Genomic DNA, 20,508 nt, shown 5'->3' with positions numbered 1-20,508 from the left:
CGACGTCCTCTCTCACACTCTGCAGTCACAAGTGGGCTTGCTGGATAAACGGGGTGTTTATTTATCGCTTTCCCCCCACAGTGTTCGAGAACAAAGATAAGATTGTGATCATCATGGAGCATGCCAGCAAAGGGGAGCTGTACGATTACATCAGCGAGCGGAGACGCCTGAGCGAGAGGGAGACCAGACACTTCTTCCGGCAGATCGTCTCCGCCGTCCACTATTGTCACAAGGTACGGCCCGGCCTGACTGGCAGCTTCGGCTACACAGGGCTCTGTGGATATGTGATCCTTTCCAGATTATAAAAGTGACACCTGTTTATTGCAACATATACGGAGGATTTATAAACTCGGAAGAAGAAAATCACCACTATTCAAGTCCCAAAGTCTAGACCTGTCTTTGCCGCCTGGAAAGGCACTCGCAATTCAGGTCATTCTGGGTGCTGTGTTTTGTCCTTGGGTGCCATTGGAAAGCACCGCAGAGCCTGTTTTCATTATTTGAAGTGTGTGAACACTTGGGTTCTGTATGAATAGGCTTTCTTATGTTTAATTATGAAAGGCAGCAATGTTACAGTGTAAACCCAACGGCTCCCAGCGTTTAAAGCCAAAGAGTCAGGTGCCGTGTATTCTGTCGCCCTCCTCCAGGAGCCTTGGTTTTGTGCATTTCTGAATTCAAAACACCTCCCTGAACGCTTGATTAAAGAGTCGCAGGAGTACGTGTTGTCATTCTCCTCCACTCAGTGCTTTTGGAGACATTAGGAAATGTCACATGGAAAAGAAAACAAATAGCGAAGAACCAACTACAAACCTGGCAGTCGGTGTGCTCGGAAGAGCAGCTTCGATCACACGTGTCCTTTAGGCGGGATGATGCTCAGATCCTACTCCCCGTTATCCACACAGCCCCAAGGCAGTGGGTCCCTTCAGGCCCCCTGCTGGTCCCATGCCTACCCACTCCCTAAAGGACCATTGGATCTATTGTCAAATGGCCCCTTCTCACCTTTCTGCTGGTCGTGGGTCACTGATCTGTCTCGTGCCTTGCCAGCTTGCCTGACTGAAAGGGCGCGCAGTATGGCGGTCACCTGCTTAGGTCAGGCCATGGTCTCTGGTCTCATTGGTCTGCTGTGTGGTTCGCCCAAGTCCTGACTGTCTCCCCGCCCCGCTCTGTGGGAGGTACTCTGTTATCCTCAGGGTAGATCCGGATCTCTTTCCTGGGTCAGAGTAGAGTGACCCAAGCCCCTTTCCAGCATGGGGCATGCAGACAGACGAGGCGAGGCTTGTGCGCCCCGGGCTTAGAGCTGCCCGCAGAGGAGTCTGCTCCTTCCCTGGGATCCCGTCTCTCAGACAGGGTTCGCGCTGCCTGGGATGATACGACTTTCACACAGTGGAACTACATTCCGACAGAGAATCCCCCTGCTGGTTTACAGGCGCTGGGGGAGAACGGATTCCAGTCATTTTTCCCTTCCCCACACAGCAAGTGACTAATGCTCCCCTGTCCCCGGTCGCTGGCGGGGGAGCGTCATGACAGCAAGAGCAGCCTGAAGGATGGAGGTGAAGACCACCGGGCTGGTGCACTTCCGCCATCTGTCAGACGTTCCCCTTGCTCAGCCTCCTCCTTCCTCCTCTCTCTCTCTCATCCAGCCGCTCCTATTCAGTTCCCCTCCTGTCTTCTCATTTCAGAACGGTGTGGTCCACCGGGACTTGAAGCTGGAAAATATACTGCTCGATGACAACTGCAATATTAAGGTAAGACTCTTGGCTCACGGATTGATAGGCAGGGTCTGTGTTGCAAGCGGCTGGGGGTGGAACCCCCTCCGGGCTGCAGCCTAGAATGAATGAGGCAGCCACTTTCTTCCCTTGCTGCTGGGCAGGTTCTGGAAGAGCTTGGCTTGAACTCTCAGTTTAGGTCAGTTATGTCCAACCATCATTAATCGATCTCCCACTACATGCTAGACTGTTCTTCCTGTCGGGATATAAAGAGATGACCTAGAGACGGCCCCGGCCCTCGGGAAGCTCCTCGTCTAAAATTATCCCCACAAAAGTACTTAACACCCGCTAACAGGTTTCATATGTATTTCACATCCTGTTTGCCTGGTATTCCCTTAAATTCAGTCTTCACGACAACCACACGAGATAGGAAAGGTTGTTTACATCGTTTCACAGACAGGGAAACGGAGGCACAGGAAAATTAAGTAGCTTACCCAGAGTAACACAGTGGTAAGTAGCGGAGTTAGGAGTTGAACCCCACGAGCCCAGGTTCACGTCACTGAGTTGGACTTGCTAACAGGGCCCCAGGTCTCCTACTTCTCCACAGAACTGGGAGGCCGACCAAATTGATGGTGGCGTTGGCTGTTGGGAAATCGCAAGTGATGGAGTTTACTTTTATGGGGAGTATTATTGCTGGCTGCCGACGGAGCTGGAGAAAGCTCTCCTGGCCGGCAGGGTTCAAGGGCCTCCTGGGGAGCACTCCGAATGTCCTTTTGATCACGTCTGCAAAATAAGCAAATACGGTTTCAAAATAAACGGAGCTCGCCGCATGGGTTTCATTATGAAATGGCCTCAGTATTCCCAGCACCAGCAGGAGCCCTCCAATTGGCCACTTGTGACGTTAGTGCCTTATCCCTGGTCCCTGGACAAAGCATGGGAACGGGTCTGCACCCTCGTCTCTTGTTGCTGGTGTCAGTGGAGGGGTGCGTGATGAGACCCTTCCCGTGCTTGGAAGGGTGGAGTTGCTTTTGTAGCTCATGGTGACAACCTCTAGTCACTACCACCTTTTCAGAGCCCCTGGAAGCCCCATCCCAGTGACCTCTTGTTCTCCTGGAGAAGCTGACCTCAGTCACATTTCTGTGTAGTCCATGGGGTATAGAGGAACTTCTGGTCAGAGCCATTTCACTAGGAAGGGGAAGTGAATGCTCAGAATCTTTCCATTTTTGGCAAAGTGACTGGATTATTCTAGAAGGAGCATTAGCTATCATGTTAGAAAAGGCTGGGCCGTATGACTTATTAGCTGCTTGACATGGGGAAAGCCACAAAGACCCGTTTTCTCAACTGTAAAATGGGCAACAGTAATACCCAGTGGGTTTGCTGTGGACTGTGAATGAGATATTCTCTCTGTTCAGCTTTATAAAACTGCTAAGCACTGCGTACAGATGAGTTAAGAAGAGGCTTTGGATAGCCTGGGTTTGCGTTGCAGCCCTGCCCCTTACTAATGGAGGGTTTTGGGTCAGTGGCTCACTGATCCGAGTCTTCGTTTTCTTATCTGTCAAGTAGGGATGCCACTTCCTGTCTCTGAGGATTATTGTTCATTCAACTTTTGGGTGTGTATTTTCTGCATAGTTACTGTGTACAGTGCCCCGTTCCCAGTCCTGGGGTATCAATGACAACATGAAAAATTTAGACCATACTATAATCAAAGTGTTGGCGCTTACTGTTGCTAGACGAGAGCCACAAAGTGTCTGTGCCCTGGAGAGGGAACTGATAGGAAGCCATCTGGCCTGAAGGTGCTGGGTCCTGGGGAGTAGGGATCAGATCCCACCACAAAATTGGGTCCCAGCCTTCTAAGGGCTTGTGTCATCAACCCTGGTGACTTTCTCTTCAGATTCTTCCTGCCACCTGCCCCCAGAGCCCTCACAACTAAATCCAGTCTTTAGAAGGCCTGGAATGCGACCTTCTGCCCAGGGACTGCATTCTGTGGTGCTCTGTGACCTCTTTGTCCTATGACGTAGTCCCAGAAGTGATAAGGCACATAGCTTCCTGCAGAGTCATAGAATTCCCCAGTGGAGGAGAAGAATGGTTAGAATTCTGAAAGCACTTGTGCAGGGGACAATGGGCGGGAGCCTGGAAGGATCGTCCATTTGCATAGGCAAGATGGCAGTGACAGGGGCCAGCCCCCAGGGACCAGTTCCTCAACCTAGGATCCTAGTGTGAGGTAGGCAAACCGCACACATAAGGAACAATAAAATTGAAGTTGGACATGTCTTTGTCTTTTCCTTAGAAATTTCTACTCCTGGCATTTCCCAAGGTAGGACACACACACACACACACACACACACACACACACACACAAATAGAACTCAAATTCCCCGCCCCCCCCCCCTTTTTTTTTAAAATTTTTTGTTCTTTCTCTACTTATGTGAAGAATCCTACCAAGGTCTGAGAATCCCAGAGCATGAAAGGTGGTCCAGGGTCACTTTCCAAGCCCTTGTTATAATGATCAGTCTGAGTCTCAGGGACGCCCTCCTGATGGCATTGTGAGCCAGAGGTTGCTGTCTTTGTTTCCCGGGTGTTGTCCAACAGTGCTCAGCACATAGTAGGTACTAAAGAGCTGTTTGATCTCGGAGTGAAGATATGATGGACCAGGATTAGAACTCACATGTTTGACTTCCAGGCAAATTCTCTTTTCTTCATCTCACACCCACTTCCAAGGTTTTTTAAAATGTACTTCAGCTGGTGTTGATTTGTCTTCCGGCTGTATACCCTCAGTGCTTCCTGACTCAGCGTTTTGATGAAGCTTATTTAGAAAGGGCACTTGCTGACAAAAGCAGCCAGACACATGGCCACAATCTGGCCTCTCGTGTCCATCCCTGCTGAACCGGGGGCCCACAGGCGCAGATGGCCTGTCCCCCCAGGGGATGGGAGCAGTGAGGTCCTGCCCTGTGGGTGCCTCTCTAAGTGCAAGTCCGATCTGTGTCTAGAGGGTGGGGGGCTTCGGCCCAGGGACCCTCTAAGAATGCCACTGATTTAAGCTTGTCACATGTCGCTGCGATCTTGGTGTGGGCCATGTAGCTTGCGCCTCTCCCCTTCCCTGCCTGATGTTGATTTGCAGAGAGCACATCTGGCCTTGGAAATTATTTATCTGGCCACTGCGAGAGGGTGTGGTTTCTAAAAATATTCACACAGTCGGTCGGCAGAAGGCATGAGAGCAATGTGCTGCTTTGGGTCGCATTCCGTACTCTGTGGAAGCATGTACTAAAATAGCACCCGGCATAGCATTAATTTGCAATTAATAAAAACGGGCCAGATTCACATCCCACTCTGGGAGAATGGAATGCTGACAATTCCCAGAGAAGACTCCTGTACAGACCCTCCCAGTGAGAAGAGGGCCAGGCAGCAGGGTCAGCTGACCTCCGCAGAGAGGGCTGGGAATCTGGTGAGCTCCCAGGGCTCAGGGTAGAGGGGCGTGCGGGAGGCGGCCTGCTGCCCCTGGTGACAATGGACAAGCTGCTGTGGATGAGAAAAGATGCTCTGAATGGCCAGGGACAAGATGAGTAGAAAACTCCGAGTCCTAACAAGACCGAGGCTTGGGATCACCGGGATCATGGGCCTCTGGGCTTTGATCATTTGAATGTGAGAACTTTGCATTCCTGCGCTGATCAAGTCATCTGTTCATTTGTCCACTCTGTGTGTGTGTGTGTGTGTGTGTGTGTGTGTGTGCGTGTGCACACTTGCATTCACTCATATGTTTCTGTATTTATTCATTTAGCAGTTGAACATCTGGGTGACACTGGATCACGAGCTTGCCCTGTGTTTTTGTTCCTATGCTGGATGCTGGGGATTTAATAGTAATTTAGATGACCAGGTCCCTGTCCTCTCGGAACCCAGAACTAGCAGTTGTTAAACCAGCAGTAGTAATGGCCACAGGAAGGATGCAGAGGTAAATGGAGATGCTCAGGCGCTTCCCCCAATGGGCTTGGAATTCCAGTTGGGGGTACACATAATACAAAAATGACATCACGGGTGCAGAAAACCCCCTCGGGAGGATGGAGCATGGAGGTGCTGGGTGGGCAGGGAAGGCCCCTTGCATGGGGCTCGAGCTCCTCGGAGCCAGCGAGCTGTCTCTGGCTTCCTGACCTTGGTACGTGTGGTTCTGTCTGGAAGGCCTTCCCACTCTTCTCTGCCTGCTCTCTTGAATGTCCCTTCTTCTGGGAAGCATCTTCTGAATCTGATCTCTTGGTGGAGCCAGAGGTGCCATGACTGTGAAGTGCTGAAGGAACTAGTGGGTCTGTCCAGGGGAAGGACCAGAAGGCCTTTGTGGAGGAAGTGGAGACAGAAGTGGGTTTTGAAGGATGGGTAGGAGTTCAACAGAAAGGCATGTGATGATGGCCTTTCAATGGAAGGAACAGCATGCACAAGAATAGGGCATAGAGAGTGGAGCAGAAATTAAGAAGCCAGAGTGTGGTGCCAGACCTTCCATAGGCCTTATTTTTCTGATCCTCAGAACATCCCCACCAGGGTGGTCTGATTACCCCCATCTTGTAGATGAGGAGGCTCCCACGGTGAACAGTGGGCCTGGCTACCACCAGGCGGCTACTTGCCTCTAAGTTCCGCCCTGTCCTGCCATCCCCCAAATTTGCCCTCAGTCCAAGAGAGCGCTTCGCACGAGGTCACATTTTGGTCCTTGCTTTGGTCTGCCTTACGTCGTCTGCAGGAGGCTCACAGACAGCTGTCCCTGGGAGGGAACCTCCAAGTGCTTATCGTGGCTGATGGCCAGGCTGCCGGAGTCCAGCGTGTGGGTTGCCAGAGTTGTGTGAGCAGCGAGCCCCGCCGGCTGCTCCTCAGCCCCCCGAGAGGGGCCTCCTGGGTGCACCCCCAGCCAGGAGCTTCCCCAGGTTGCTCCCGGTTGCTCATCTCCTGTGTCTCTCGAGAGGCCGTGTGAGCTTAGAGCTTCTGAAGATGAAAGTGAGCCCCTCACTGCTGCTCATTGTCCCGCTCCCTGCCTTCACTTCCTGACTGCGGCCGTCACGGGTGAAGCCTCAGCAATTAACTCTGGGGCTGAGCTATGGAGTGTGTCTCGCTGGACAGAATCGCTGTGTTCCCAAGAGCTGCACCAAAGGCCCGTGTTCTCTTCAGCCCCCTGAAAGCAGTAACTCCCCTGGATGTAGAGCTTGATGTCCAGGACGGCCCTTCGCCCACACCTCAGGAGAGCCACTCGCCCACCCCGTGCCTCGGTTTCCTCATCTGCACAATGGGAATGCTGGCAGAGCCCTCGTCCTAGGTTAGTTGCAAGAACTGAATGCACTAAGGTGTGTGGTGCTCACGGATCAGTGCGGGCCTTGTTCCAGAGCTGTTGCTATTATTTTTAACCTCATTTAACCTGACTTTGGCTTTCTCAACACTGTGTTTACTGCTCCTGCAATTCTGTTTCCCAGCCAAGGAAATGGAGAACGTGAGAGGTTAAAGTCGTAACAGCTCGCAGTTACTGAAGGCCTGCTGTGTGCTGCGCATGGCGTGAGCACTTTCCCTTGGTTTCCTGCCAGCCCTTCCGGGTAGGTTACGTGATCGCCATGAACCCATTGTACAGATGGAGAAACCTAGGCCCAGAAGGGCTAGTGTGCAAGTGAGGACCCTGGAGCTCGTGTTAAAGTGCAGGTTCCATTCAGTGGGCTTGGGTGGGGCCTGAGAGTCCCCCCTTCTCAGATGCCACTAGCTGATGCTGGTGCTGCTGGTCCAGCAACCTAACGTGCTGCGGATTAGCTCTGGTAAGAGGTGAGGCTGGAATCTGAACCCGGGTACTGAACTGCTACCTCTTACTTCTCCTGTCCTACTACACTGCCTCTCCGAAGGGACACACCTGTCTCACCCATGGTGATGATAATATTTTGTGGCACTAGTGCTTTCAGTAAGTTTGCCTTGCCTCACAAACAATTGTTAGGTCAGTGCACCCATTGGTATTGTTGCTATGGCTGTAATTCATATCCGGTACCAGGACTGTTCTCCAGTCCTCTCAGCACCCTTATGAACTGCGTTCTATCATGAGTCCCATTTTACAAAAGGGGAAATCGAGTGGCCTGGCAGGTCCTACTGATTACCTAGGAGTGATGAGGTGGAGGTTAACCCAGGTCCCCTGGCTCTGAAAGGTCAGGTGCACTAGCACCTCCTCTGAGACACCACCAGTGACGGCCAGGCCATGGTGGCTGTTGTCAGCACCTTGCTTTATTAGCTGTCAGTATCAACAAGCTGATACTCCCTTTTCCTACCAGGTGAGCTTGTTATTTGCAGTGAGCTGCAGTTAATCTTTTTTTATGGTGGTAAAATATACATAATGCAGCATGAAACATACTGTCTGTAGGTGCACAGCACAGGGCGCGAGGCAGATTCACCCCTGTGCAACCATCGCCCATGCTGTGGCCTGTCTCCACGCCCATCAAGCACTGGTCCTTGCTCCGCCTGCCTCTTACGGAGGCCCTGCCAGCCTCTGCTTTCTGTCTCTCTGAATTTGTCTGATCGAGGGACCTCACATAAATGGGATCAGGCAATATGTGTCTTTTTGTGTCTGGCTTATTTCACTTAGTGCACAGTCTTCGGGGTTCACCCAAGCTGTAGGGAGGTTAATCCTTTTGAAATGTGAATGATCACTCCCTAATTTGTCTTCTGAACTCTGCGCTTCCTTAGCAATCCTCCAGCGAGGATTGGTAGTAACTAAAGCTTCTAGACTTCAGGCCAGGAGCTTGACTCTCGGGGCTCCTCTGCAGAGTAGATGATGCATGAGCAGTGCAGCCCATGGATCTGGGCACGGCCGACCCAGGACCAGGCAGGGATCAGTTCATGCAGCGAGCACAGCTGGGCACCTCTCTCCAGACCTCACCCCTGTGCCGCAAGGTGCTACTCTCAAAGCAAAGCCTGGTGGCTTCCCTCCTGGGAGTCACCTCGACACACAGCTGATGTTCTGTTAGGGAGAACAGTGACCCACAGGTTCATGTGCTTGATCTTCTTCTTTGTGACCTTCGGCAAAGTGTCTGAGGGCCTTGAATCTTCAGCTGCTTCATTTCCAGAGCAAAAGTCAGGATTAGTATCTTTAGGGCTCCTTCATGTGGACACCAGTCCTGGGATGTGATTCTTTTTGTCTTATTATGTTTAAATCTATTATTTCCAGAACTTCAGCTTTCCCTTCCCTCTTCATGGATTTTACCTTTCCTTGGTATCTTTTTCTGCAATTTGACTTAGTGTTTTCATGTAGTTCAGGTGGCGTTTTAAAGTGTTATTTATTTGAAAAAGAATAATTACTATCAATGGAAAAACCAGTATCACCTGTTATGAATAGAAGACAAGCTCAAAAATAAATATAATAGAAACCAAAGAGCATTATTAAATTCCAGCTTGCTCTGAGGCCTGCTCTCTCTAATAAACGAGGAGGTGCTCAAACCCACTGTGGCCCAGCTGAGTCCTTCTCCTTACCTCAGAAAGAGAATCCAGAAATGATTAATGTATCACTTTGCAATTCAAAGCTGCTCAATTCTGTACCTGTGTGGCACCTGAACTTCTTTATTTTGTTGCCATTGGAGGTCCCTTGTCCTGGGATAAAGCTCTTCACCAAGTCTTATGAAATACATTAACTATCTGGATTTCAAGGAGGCAAGTGTTCATTCAGTTCCAATTCTGTGCCAGTTACGGTTGTAAACATTTTGTGAACTTTGTGTCACTTAATCTTCACCATGTCACTGTAGGGGTAGATCATTTTCCTGCCCCCATTTTGCACATGAGAAAACAGAGGCTTCTAGAGGTTTCCTAACCAGTGGCCATATCGCCTCTCATCGTTGGTTGCTATAAGCTCCATGTGGCATTGAATCTCAGTGCCGAAGTCCATGTTTGGCTGGCTCAGGGTTTGAGAACTTTGTGTGTGTGTTGATTAATACTGCTTTTCCGTTTGAGTGCCAAGAACATGGGCTAATCTAGATTTCTATTAATCTTGTGTCAGCAGTAATGACAGTTTTACAGGAGAGGCTGATAAACATCAGTCTGTGAGGATGGGAGTGGACCGTAGCGTAAACACGCTTCTCCAGCCTGGCTGACTGCACTGCAAGAAGGATGTCCAGACCGGGGGAAGACTCCGTGCGGTGTGAGAGCACACGTGTGCGGAGGGAGCCTCTCACACACAGGTGTGCTTGGAAGCGCCTACGTGCCCCAGGCCCCGTGAGCTCTGCCGTAGCTGCAGCCAGAGAAAGGCTGAAAACTGGGGACTCTTGGGATCCCCACAAATGCACTCATTCCATTTCTCTTTTGATTGACAGGGCACACTTCATAAAGCTCCCAACCAGCTTCCTGCAAGCGAGTCAGGGGCCTTGATAAGAAAGTGGAATCTGGGGCAATTAAGTGCAATCTGAGCCCCAAGAATGTGTTTTCTGAGGGTGACTGTACACCAGCTGCTCTCAATGACATTCCATTCATTCAAGGATGACTTTTACAAAATAGGTTTATTCTAGGACTTTTGTTCCAAACAGAACCTGAGTGGTGTTCAGGCTGGGCTGCTCTCTGGGCACGTGAATCACTCATCCTATTTATAAGCCTCCAGTGGAAATCAGCTTGGGGAATGGCAGAAATCCACGGGGACTCTGTGTGCAAGGCTGGCTCAGACTGGGGTGAAATGTGTAGGTGGCCCCAGGGCAGCGTGGCCCAGTGGTTGGCAGCTTGAGAGACACAGGTGTTTTCATGGCCACTTACTAGTTACATCTTGGATGGAGAACCTCATCTCCTTAAACCTTAGTTTCCTCATCTGTTCATTTTTTTTTTTTTTAATGTGGTAAAATATCCATAACGTAAAATGGATCATTTAAGGGCTGGGGTTGTGGCTCAGTGGCAGAGTGCTTACCTAGCACATGTGAAGCACTGGGTTCGATCCTCAGCACCACATATAAATAAAATAAATAAAGTTCTATCAACATCTAAAAACATTTTGGGTTTTGATAGGATTGGAAAATACAGCAGTGCCTGTTAATTGCAATTTGTTCAGTAAGCAGTTTATTACTGTTATTTTGCATTATCTATTCATTATCTTGTGCTTTTCAAAATAAATTTATACTGTTCAAAATATAATGCCTAGTGACAAGTGTTACTTGGGTGGGGACAGATGCTAAGCACTGTGTGATTACTGAGATGAGGGGAAGATGTGGACAATTTTTAAATTAATAGTTTTACAATAATCTCCCTTCAATCCAAGGTTTTACTTTTTGTGGTTTTAGTTACCTACAGTGTGAATGAGGGTCCAAAACCATTACATTGAAAATTCCAGAAATAAACAATTCGTGTATTTAAAATTATGTACCATTCTGAGTATTTTGTTGAAATCCTGTGCCATCCATTTCCATCCTGCCTGGGAAATGAATTATCCCCTTGTCCACACTGTATATGCTACCCACCCATCAGTCACTTAGCCATCTCATTCGTCACAGTGACTGTTGCAGTGTTACAATGCCTGTGTTCAAGTGACCCTCGCTTTACTTAATCATGGTCCCAGAGTACAAGAATATGATGCTAGCAATTAATCTTATGACAGTATATTCTTATAATTGTTCTATTTTATTATTAGATATTATTGTTAATATCTTTTATGCCTGTTTATAAATTAAACTTTACCATAGGTATGTATCTATGGGGGAAAATGATATGTATAGAGTTCGGTGCTATCTGAAGTTTCAGCATTCACTGGGGGTCTTGGAGCATGTCCTTCGCAGATGATGGGGGGCGTCTACTTTGATGTTCATTGGACATATCCAGCAGGTGACTTTGTAGGAGTTATTTCTCAGAGCAAGTCTAAGAGTTTCAGTAGAGAGTCCACATGAAGAGTGACTGTGAGTAGCGGAGCACGCGGTCTGCAGATGCGGTGGAGCTGGTAGTGCGTGCTGTGGCCTGTGAAGTTGGGCCCGGTTGTGCTGAGCGGTCCTTGGCTGGAGACTCAGCACTAGAGAGGAAGTGGCCCAGGTGCCCTGGTCTGCCCTGTTTCCAACTGGTTTGTCACAGACCCTAACAGCCAATGCTAACGAGTCTCATGGAGTCTTCTTCTCTTCATAGATTGCTGACTTTGGGCTCTCCAACCTGTACCAGAAGGACAAGTTCTTGCAAACATTCTGTGGCAGCCCACTCTACGCGTCCCCTGAAATCGTCAATGGGAGGCCTTACCGAGGGCCAGAGGTGAGCAGGCTTCCTGGTGTACGTGTATTTTTTTGTTGGTGCATTATAGTTCTACATACTTTGGGATTTGTGGTGACCTCTCTGCACATGCACACAATACGGCAACGTCACCTGACCACTATCCCTCCCCAGCACTCCTCCCCTGCCTCCCGCCCCACCCCTTGGTCCCTTTCCTCTGCTGGTCTCCCTTTGATATTTTGGAGATCCACCCACCTTTGTTTTTCTTTTTCCTCTTTAGCTTCTGCAAATGAGAGAAAGCACACCATCCCTCACCTTCTGAGTTCACTTATTTTGCTTAATTAACATGATGGTCTCTAGTTCCATCCATTTTCCTGCATGGGCCATAATTTCATTTTTCTTTATGCCTGAATAAAACTCCACTGTGTATATACGCCACATTTTCTGTGTCCATTCATCCGCTGCTGGACACCTAGGCTGGTTCCATAGTGTGGCTGTTGTGAATTGTGCTGCTGTAAACGTGGTGTGCACGGATCACTGTAGTAAGATGCCTTTCACTCTTCAGGGTAGATGCTGAGAAGCAGTATGGCTGGGTCACGTGGTGCTCCGTGCCTAGTCTTTTGAGGAAGCTCCCATACTGGTTTCCCTAGCGGTCGTACTAATCGACAGTCCCACCAACAGCAGCACATGGATTTCACTAAGCAAATACATTTTAATGGCACCTTCTATTTCATGAGAGATGTATTCCTCTATATGCCTAAAGCTTTCCGGGCTGCTGCAAGATGTATACATATAAAAAGGTTATTTTGAAAGTGGGTTAGTTGTTGGTGATGGTTCTCTTTACAGAGAGGTTCATCCACTTAGTATCCTTTAAATAGCAGCTGCTTGGTGTGTGGAAATGTTTTTTTCCAAATATTTATCCGTTCAAGAGTATTTGGGGCAGAACTGGGGGGGTGAGGAGGAGGGTAGCAGTGTCTCCAGCAATTCCCAAAGAGAAAGTCTTAAAACTAGACTCTTAGGGAGGAGCATTGGATTCAGTTTACAAAATGACAGGAACTCAACACTGTAAATTTATCTGAGTGCTTCTTTGGTGATGATTGGTTTAGAAGCTGGTGGTCTCTGATCTGGCTTTATTTGGCCACATTCATCCTTAATAAAAAAAAATTAGACAACACTTAATAATTGGGAGCTCTCATAGGAGAGTCTGGTTCCTGACTTCTCTTTGAAAACGAAGGACGGTGGTGTGTTGGGCCCACATCTCCAGGTGGCAGCAGTCAAACCAGGGGAGGTGACCTGCCCAGGTTGGTCTTCAGCACTGTGCATCGTACCCCAAATTCTTCCCTCCTCTGTTTGTGCCTGGCTCTTGCAAGATTTGCACTGGCACCCCCTTGATGCATTTGAAGAAGGGAAAGGAAGGAATCGATTCCCGAGTTAGGAAGGAAGGGTCACGTGCTCCAGAATAATCCAGGCCCTACTCACCTCACAGAACTACAGTGAGGATCCAAGAACATGACCTACTTAAGAAAGTCCTCCAATAGGCTGGGCCCTGCATTACCATCGGTGGTCAGGCTGTGGTGGGGACCTGTCTGCCAGGTGCTCAGTTCTCGGGGGTGCTGGGACGGGCTGCTCACGTGCCGTGATGCTGGTGGTCTGGAACGCACCCAGGAAACTGCTCCTCAGCTCTCTGTGTCCTGTTTCTCTGCTCCAGGTGGACAGCTGGGCTCTGGGCGTGTTGCTTTATACCCTGGTTTATGGAACGATGCCCTTCGATGGTTTCGATCACAAAAACCTCATTCGGCAGATCAGCAGCGGAGAGTACCGGGAGCCCACGCAGCCCTCAGGTGTGTGCCCCCGGCAGGGCCCAGCTGGAGGGGGTCCGCTCCCTTGCGCAGCTCACACTCTGCTTTATCTGTCTGTCGGGAGGTGCCCGCCCTTCCTCATTCATCTTTCTGGAAAGTTCTCTTGGCAAAGCTGGCTTGTTAGGCTGCTTTATCCAAACTTACCCAAGTGAACTCTGCGGAGCAGATGTTCCGCATAGCGGCCTGGGGTCCTGGTCTCACTGGGTGAACTTGGGCAAGTCCGTCAGTCAGCCTCTTTGGGTTCAGTTTCTCTTCTATATATGAGGTCCCTTCTAGCCACGTAGACATATAAGCCACCCTTCCTAGACCGTTAGTGCCACGAGGGTAGTGACCTCTGCCCAGGTCTGGCTCAGGGTACTGTTTCACTATCTGGTTATATCGTGACTCTCCTGTTCCCCAAAACAAACTCAAACAGCCCCCGTGCAATCTTATCCCTCTGTCTCTGGGTCGGGCAGGGCTCTCTCCCGCTGTGGCGTCCCCGCGGTTCTCTTTCCGGGACAGAGCCTGGTCAGGCAGCTCAGGGCTCTCAGAAGGAGGGAGCTTCCCAGGGAGGGAGAAGCAGCTTCCAGGTGTTCTTACTGACTAGGCTCGGAAGCTGGCATGTTCTGTTGGTTAAAGCAACCGAGGTCATAGCTCCATGTTCATGGGAAAGCAACACGCGTGGACAGGGGGAGCGTCAGGCGGCCACCTGGGAACCTGGGAATGCAGTCAACGCAGGCATTTCAGTTATGAACATGGCACCCACAGTCGATCCTCATTATTCACAGTGGTTACGTTCTGTAAAGTTGCTGCAGACACCGAATGAGTGAATCCTGAACCGCAGCCTCAGGGGAAATACCCTTAGATTCCTGTGGGCTTCCAATCACAATCTGTTTGTTTATTGATCAATTTGTGTATTATTCAATTTTTTGTATATTTATCTTTAAAGTCCCCTTATTTAATACGCATTATTGATTCGTTAACCTCAAACTCCGTGGCCATCAGCACTTTTGCTCTGGTCTGAGCGAAGTGTGTAACATGTATTTTCTTCCACAGGACACTGGGCAACCTTCGTGCACTTGGGGACACTAGAAAACCCTTCGGCAGTATGTTGGGGGGCTTTTTAAGTGGCAGAATCACAGCAGAAAGTGCACAAATGTGAAAAACATGGCACATGTAGACTGAGAAAGGGACCGTTGTTCACGGTAGGAGAGCTGGACCGAGGCCGCCAGCACATGCGTGCGCGGGCGACAGATGCCTCACGCTCCGTTGTGCCACAGAGCCTGAACGAGTGCGGGATCGCAAATAAATCTTAGTGAGTAGGAGGACTGGCAAACGTGGAATCCGTGGGTAACGAGGACTGACTGTGGCACATAGCGACAGGCACGTGTCTGTCTGTGTGTTTTCAATAAACCAGTCTGTTCTTTTTGGGGGGATTTCAAGGTGACTTCTGTGGCGGTCTTATTTATCTCCCTAGCTAACTGGTGCCAGTGAAATCTCCGGCACATTGTAGGGGTTTAGGAAATGCTTGTTGAATGACTGAATGATCACCCTGTTGCTTTTCAGGGGTGCAGCCCACGCCAGCCCCCATTGCCCGATCTTTGCTACTCAGTGCTTTATAAATGGCTCCCAGCGGGTGGCAGCTTCCCAAGATGTAATTCACCTCCCGTTGGGGCTACACAGTTTAATTCTAAAGTCAACTTACTAGCTGAGAGAGTCACTGGGTTTCTGTAGCCTCCTGGACGTCTCTCTGGGCCTTTCCCCTAATTCTCTGGCAGCAGACATTTGCAAGGGTTTTTTTTTTTTTTTCAAATAGATTGTGAACACTGGGTAGCAGATACAGGTCAGCTGTCTGACCTGGCAGCTTGGTGGATACAGACACTGCTTATGTCAAACAGGGAAAGAAGGCGAGCTCACTGGGCGTGGCTCTCAGAACCTGGCCAAGAGCTCAGGGTGAGGCCAGCTCTGGGGCCAGTGGCTCTCCCTGCCCAGGTGTGGCAGGTAAGAGCCACTCCTGGCCCAGAGGAGCTCCTCTCCGTTCTCTGCCTCCAGTACCTTTCTCCCGGTGACCGTGAGCGCTGTGTTTATGAGCCCACCTTCGGAGGAATAACAAAAGCGATGATGAGGGCCACCTTTTCCTTGGAGCGGAGTGATGTTCACCATCGTTGCTTGGGTGGGGTTTTAATTCTTCCCGGATTACCTGGCCCACTGCCCTTGATGAAGGTCTGAGATGGTAGAAGTCCAGTAGTTCCATGACACTCCTTCTCTCGTGGAGGAACAGGGCAGGGTGTCATGGCCTCTGTGTCAAGTCTTGCTTCTGCTTTTGACGTGCTGTCTGAAAGGCTTGCGCTTCTTGCTCCAAAGTGTGGCTGGACCAGATCTCTGGTGGGTTTTTTCCTAAAGCAAGTGTGTCTCCAGAGTTGCTCCTGGAGTCCCCCCGCCGCAACCTCGAAAGCTGCCTTGCTCTGCCTGACACTTTCTTCTGTCTCTCGTCTCCTAGATGCTCGAGGGCTCATTCGGTGGATGCTGATGGTGAACCCTGATCGCCGGGCCACCATCGAGGACATTGCCAACCACTGGTGGGTGAACTGGGGCTACAAGAGCAGCGTCTGCGACTGTGACGCCCTTCGTGACTCCGAGTCCCCGCTCTTGGCGCGGATCATCGACTGGCACCATCGATCCACGGGGCTGCAGGCCGAGGCGGAAGCCAAGATCAAGGGCCTGGCCAAACCCGGGGCCTCGGAGGCCATGCTGGAGCGGCAGCGGTCGCTGAAGAAATCCAAGAAGGAGAATGACTTTGCCCAGCCTGGCCAGGACTTGGTGCCCGAAAGCCCTTCCAAGCTGAGTTCCAAGAGGCCCAAGGGCATCCTGAAGAAGAGAAGCAACAGTGAGCACCGCTCGCATAGCACCGGCTTCATCGAGGGCGTCGTGGGCCCTGCCTTGCCCTCTGCCTTCAAGATGGAGCAGGACTTGTGCCGGACTGGCGTGCCCCTCCCGAGCTCCCCCGAGGCAGACGTGCCAGGGAAACTCAGTCCCAAGCAGTCGGCCACAATGCCCAAGAAAGGCATCTTGAAAAAGACCCAGCAGAGAGAATCGGGTTACTACTCGTCCCCAGAGCGCAGTGAATCTTCAGAGCTGCTGGACAGTAACGAGGCGATGGGCGGTGGCCTCCCCTCCCCCAGCCCCCCGGACCCAGCCAGAGTGGCTTCTCACAGCCTGTCCTGCCGGAGGAAGGGCATCTTGAAACACAGCAGCAAATACTCAGCAGGCGCCACGGACCCGGCCCTGGCCAGCCCCGAAGTGCCCACACTGGAATCCTTGTCAGAGCCTGGTGTCCCCGCCGAGGGCCTCTCCCGGAGCTACAGCCGTCCCTCCAGCGTCATCAGTGATGACAGCGTCCTGTCCAGTGACTCCTTCGACCTGTTGGACGTGCAGGAGAACCGCCCTGCCCGCCAGCGCATCCGCAGCTGTGTCTCCGCTGAAAACTTCCTCCAGCTCCAGGACTTCGAAGGGCTCCAGAACCGGCCGCGGCCCCAGTACCTGAAGCGGTACCGGAACCGACTGGCGGACAGCAGCTTCTCCCTCCTCACGGACATGGACGACGTGACTCAGGTCTACAAGAAAGCGCTGGAGATCTGCAGCAAGCTCAACTAGCCCTCCAGGGCACAGGGCACGGGCGGGGGGGTGCAGGGAGGAAGGGGAGCAGGGCTTGTGCCAACAGGCTGGTTACCTCTTTGCTGGCCAGGACAGCAGACTGAAAAAGGATTGGCGCCGTCTGGCTTGGCCAAGTTTGCAGCCTTGAGCCAGCACCTAAAAGGGAGAGGCAGGCGCCCTGCCAGTTCTGCCAACTGCCAGTCAGAATTTGGGTCCTAATTGGCATTTGCGTATGGCACCTCCTGGAGGACCAGCTGCCCAGGGAGGGTGGTGTTGGCCAGTGCTTGGTGGGACTGGGGAGCAGATGGGGACGGGGGCATTTCCCTAGAAGTCATCAAAATGCTTTGGAGGAGGGGCAAGAGAAACCAGGACCATCTGCTTCGGATGAGCCCAAAGAGTTTGCTCCTTTGCTTCTTTGCGAGCTTGATCTGACTGGATGGGGCTGGCAAGATTTCAGCAACCTGAGCTTGGATGGGTGATTGATTGATAACGTCTCTTGGGTGTGTTGGTTTAAGTGGCCCAGGCACAACAGAGTGCTGGGATCGAATAGTAATGGCTGCCAAGGGAAGGGGAAGGGAAGGCAGTAGCACTCATGCTGTGTAGTTATCATCTTTGACCTGGCTGAGCCTTGGGAATTAGGTTAAAGCATCCTGTCGGATCTACATCAACTCTTTTGTGCCACTGTAGTGGCATTTGCTAATTTGCTACTCTACCTTGAATGGAAAACAGGGATCTGGTCAGAGAATGCTCTGAACTCTGCTAGGGCCATAGTGTCAGCCCATGGTGATTGTTTGGCTCCTTGCTGTCGGCCTTGCTCTCAGCACAGCTTCCTGAGAGTGGACAGGGAGAAAGATGACGGTGTCAGAGGCCAGAACTCTCATGTATTCTAGAGCACACCACCCTCTGGGGCCTTTGCACAGGTGAATGGAAGTTGAAGTACATTTGCAAGGGGCAACTTGTCCCTTTCCTTCATGTCTCAATATTAACTGGAATGCTGCCTATTGCTTTGAATTGGGTGTGTGACACTGTCCACAGTTTCTAAAGGATTACTACCTGGCTCAGTCACTGACTCTGTTCCCTGATGGCAAGTGGTTTCCCATCCACCCAGTATGGAATCCTCAGAGGTAGAGGAGTTTGCTTCTGGGAATTAGCATGTAGGTGGGATATTTGGATGAGGAGAGGAAAATCAGACAAGAGGTGCTTCGTTCCCCAAATCTAAGTATTCTGTCATGGTTTTGAATTTTGACACAAGCTCCTGGGCTTTGGGGAGAGAGAAAGTTCCATCCATTTAAATGAACAAGGTGTCGGAAGAGCGGAGTGAGTGAGAGGAAGCGTAGGGGAGAGGAAGGCTTCTTTAGAAGCCGTCCAGAGGGTTCTGGAGGAGGCAGAAGAGGGGTGCAGGACTCCCGTACACATTGTGAAGCCGGGTGTATCATTTCTAAGCAGCCACTGACAAACATTCCCCCAGGGGGACATCTCGAGGACACTCTCTGAAATGACCGGTCTCTTGGGGATGAGTCTAGTTTCTACTGGCTTAGGAACATCAAAATCCTGACTTCAAGGTGGCCGACTTCATAGTCACTTAGAGCCAGGTGGACTGAGCTTGGGATATGTTTGGAAAAACCAGAATTCACTAAGAGCATTCGCTGGGACGATGTCGCCCTCACCTTCAGGAGGTGGTTCTGGCTTGTGGCTTCCCTCAGGTTGAGCTGAGCGTCTTGTGAGAAGCTGCTTAGTTTCCTCTCATTCAGTTCCGCTCCTTCCTGAGCTCCAGTAGAAGTCAGAAGGGAGAAAACTCTGTAGAGGGCGAGTTGTGTTTGGGATGTGGGGGTGCGTGGAGGGCACCCTGCAGCCTCTGAGCTCCCTCTCTCTGCCTCCCATCTGCAGTCTTTCCTGACCAGCCTCTTCTGCCACACTGCTGGCCGCAGATCAGAGCAGCCGGGCTCGCTGGCAGCTGCCGGGGTGACTTAGGTATAACATCCACCTACTTACCAGCCAGTGTGTTTGTCCCTTTGGCCAAGTGACTGCATCTGCTTAGCATTTTCCATGATTCTAATCTTTAAGGAAAATGACACCATCAAGGAAAATCATTCCACTCCTGTCTCCCAAACACCTGCATGTTCTTTTTGTCAGTAAACCTGCTGGATTGTGGCAAAGAAGAGCCTCCATTCAGAGGCAGAGACTCTGAGTCGAGTCCTGGTCTGCTGTTAGATGGCTGGTGTCCTTGGGCACCTGTGATTTGGGGACTGTTCCCCTCTCCAGGCGGGGCTCCGGGGCCGGGTTAGCTGGTCTCTCAGGCCCTGCCCAGTTCTGACGTTCTTCTGACATCCTCTGGTTTCTGGATGTGACGTCAACTCTCCTTTCAAGGAAAATCTCTGAAAGCCCTTAAAGGCAGCCCTGCTTCCTGATCAAGCCCTGTCACCCCTGCCAGCCGGTCCCCATCCAAAGAAGTTGTGCTTGATGCATTTCCTTGCAATTACAGGTGAGGACAATTCGATGACCTGGTTTGAAAGCAGGAGATTTGATGTCCGCTCTCCTGGTCTTTTCCTTGCCTCTGTGGGCTTTTCGGCGTCTTAGTTTACACATCTGCCAAAGGGGTAGAGTTATACTTCTTTTTACAGGTAAATTTCAAGGCAAGATCAGTTTTCAGGAAGTGCTTCAAGACCCCAGGCGAAATGGAAATACTAAGTACTCTCTGAATTTCCATCCCTGTTACCAGGTGCTTCTTCCGGGAGCACGTTTCAGGGTGACGTTCAGGAGTTTTGCCCAGGCCTGCTGTCTTGAATACAAATGTGAATGATTGACTGACTGCTTATTGCCAAACTGGAAATGTTCTGTAGGGATTTACTGGCATGGTATCATTCCTAGGAGAAAAAGAAAAAAAAAAAAAAAAAAAAAAAAAGGGAGAGAGCAGGAGACACTTGACTGCACATTTTTTTTTTTTTTTAAATCCGTGTTGTGACTTTTTATTTAATTTCTATTTTTTTGGTAATAAAAAGTTGACTTTTTAATTTGAATTTGTCTTTTTTTATTTATTGGTCTGAAAGGCATTTCAAAGGTATTATAATAATATATTGGTGTAATTTAATTGGTGCAACATGCTCTATGGCTCCAGTCAAAATTGTTTTTTATTCATTTGATTGACTTGAGAACAGCCT

At 50.4% G+C, this 20,508-nt stretch overlaps 1 protein-coding gene across 2 annotated transcripts in view; it reads left to right on the top strand.

Annotated features, from left to right (window-relative positions):
* Nuak1 (NUAK family kinase 1) overlaps positions 1-20,295 on the top strand; it is a 66,611-nt gene extending 46,316 nt beyond the window's left edge. For both annotated transcript variants that reach the window (XM_047549119.1, XM_047549120.1), the window contains exons 3-7: positions 82-233; positions 1,677-1,742; positions 11,781-11,900; positions 13,567-13,699; positions 16,197-20,295. In XM_047549119.1, coding sequence (XP_047405075.1) covers positions 82-233; positions 1,677-1,742; positions 11,781-11,900; positions 13,567-13,699; positions 16,197-17,350 — 1,625 coding nt within the window. In that variant the 3' untranslated portion in view covers positions 17,351-20,295. The remainder of the gene's footprint in view (positions 1-81; positions 234-1,676; positions 1,743-11,780; positions 11,901-13,566; positions 13,700-16,196) is intronic.
* The last annotated feature ends 213 nt before the right edge of the window (positions 20,296-20,508 follow it).

This window comes from Sciurus carolinensis, chromosome 4, assembly GCF_902686445.1.
Source record: "Sciurus carolinensis chromosome 4, mSciCar1.2, whole genome shotgun sequence".
In the NCBI taxonomy this organism is placed as follows: domain Eukaryota; kingdom Metazoa; phylum Chordata; class Mammalia; order Rodentia; family Sciuridae; genus Sciurus; species Sciurus carolinensis.
Note: the sequence above shows the minus strand (reverse complement) of the source record. Positions and strands in the feature narration are given on the sequence as shown.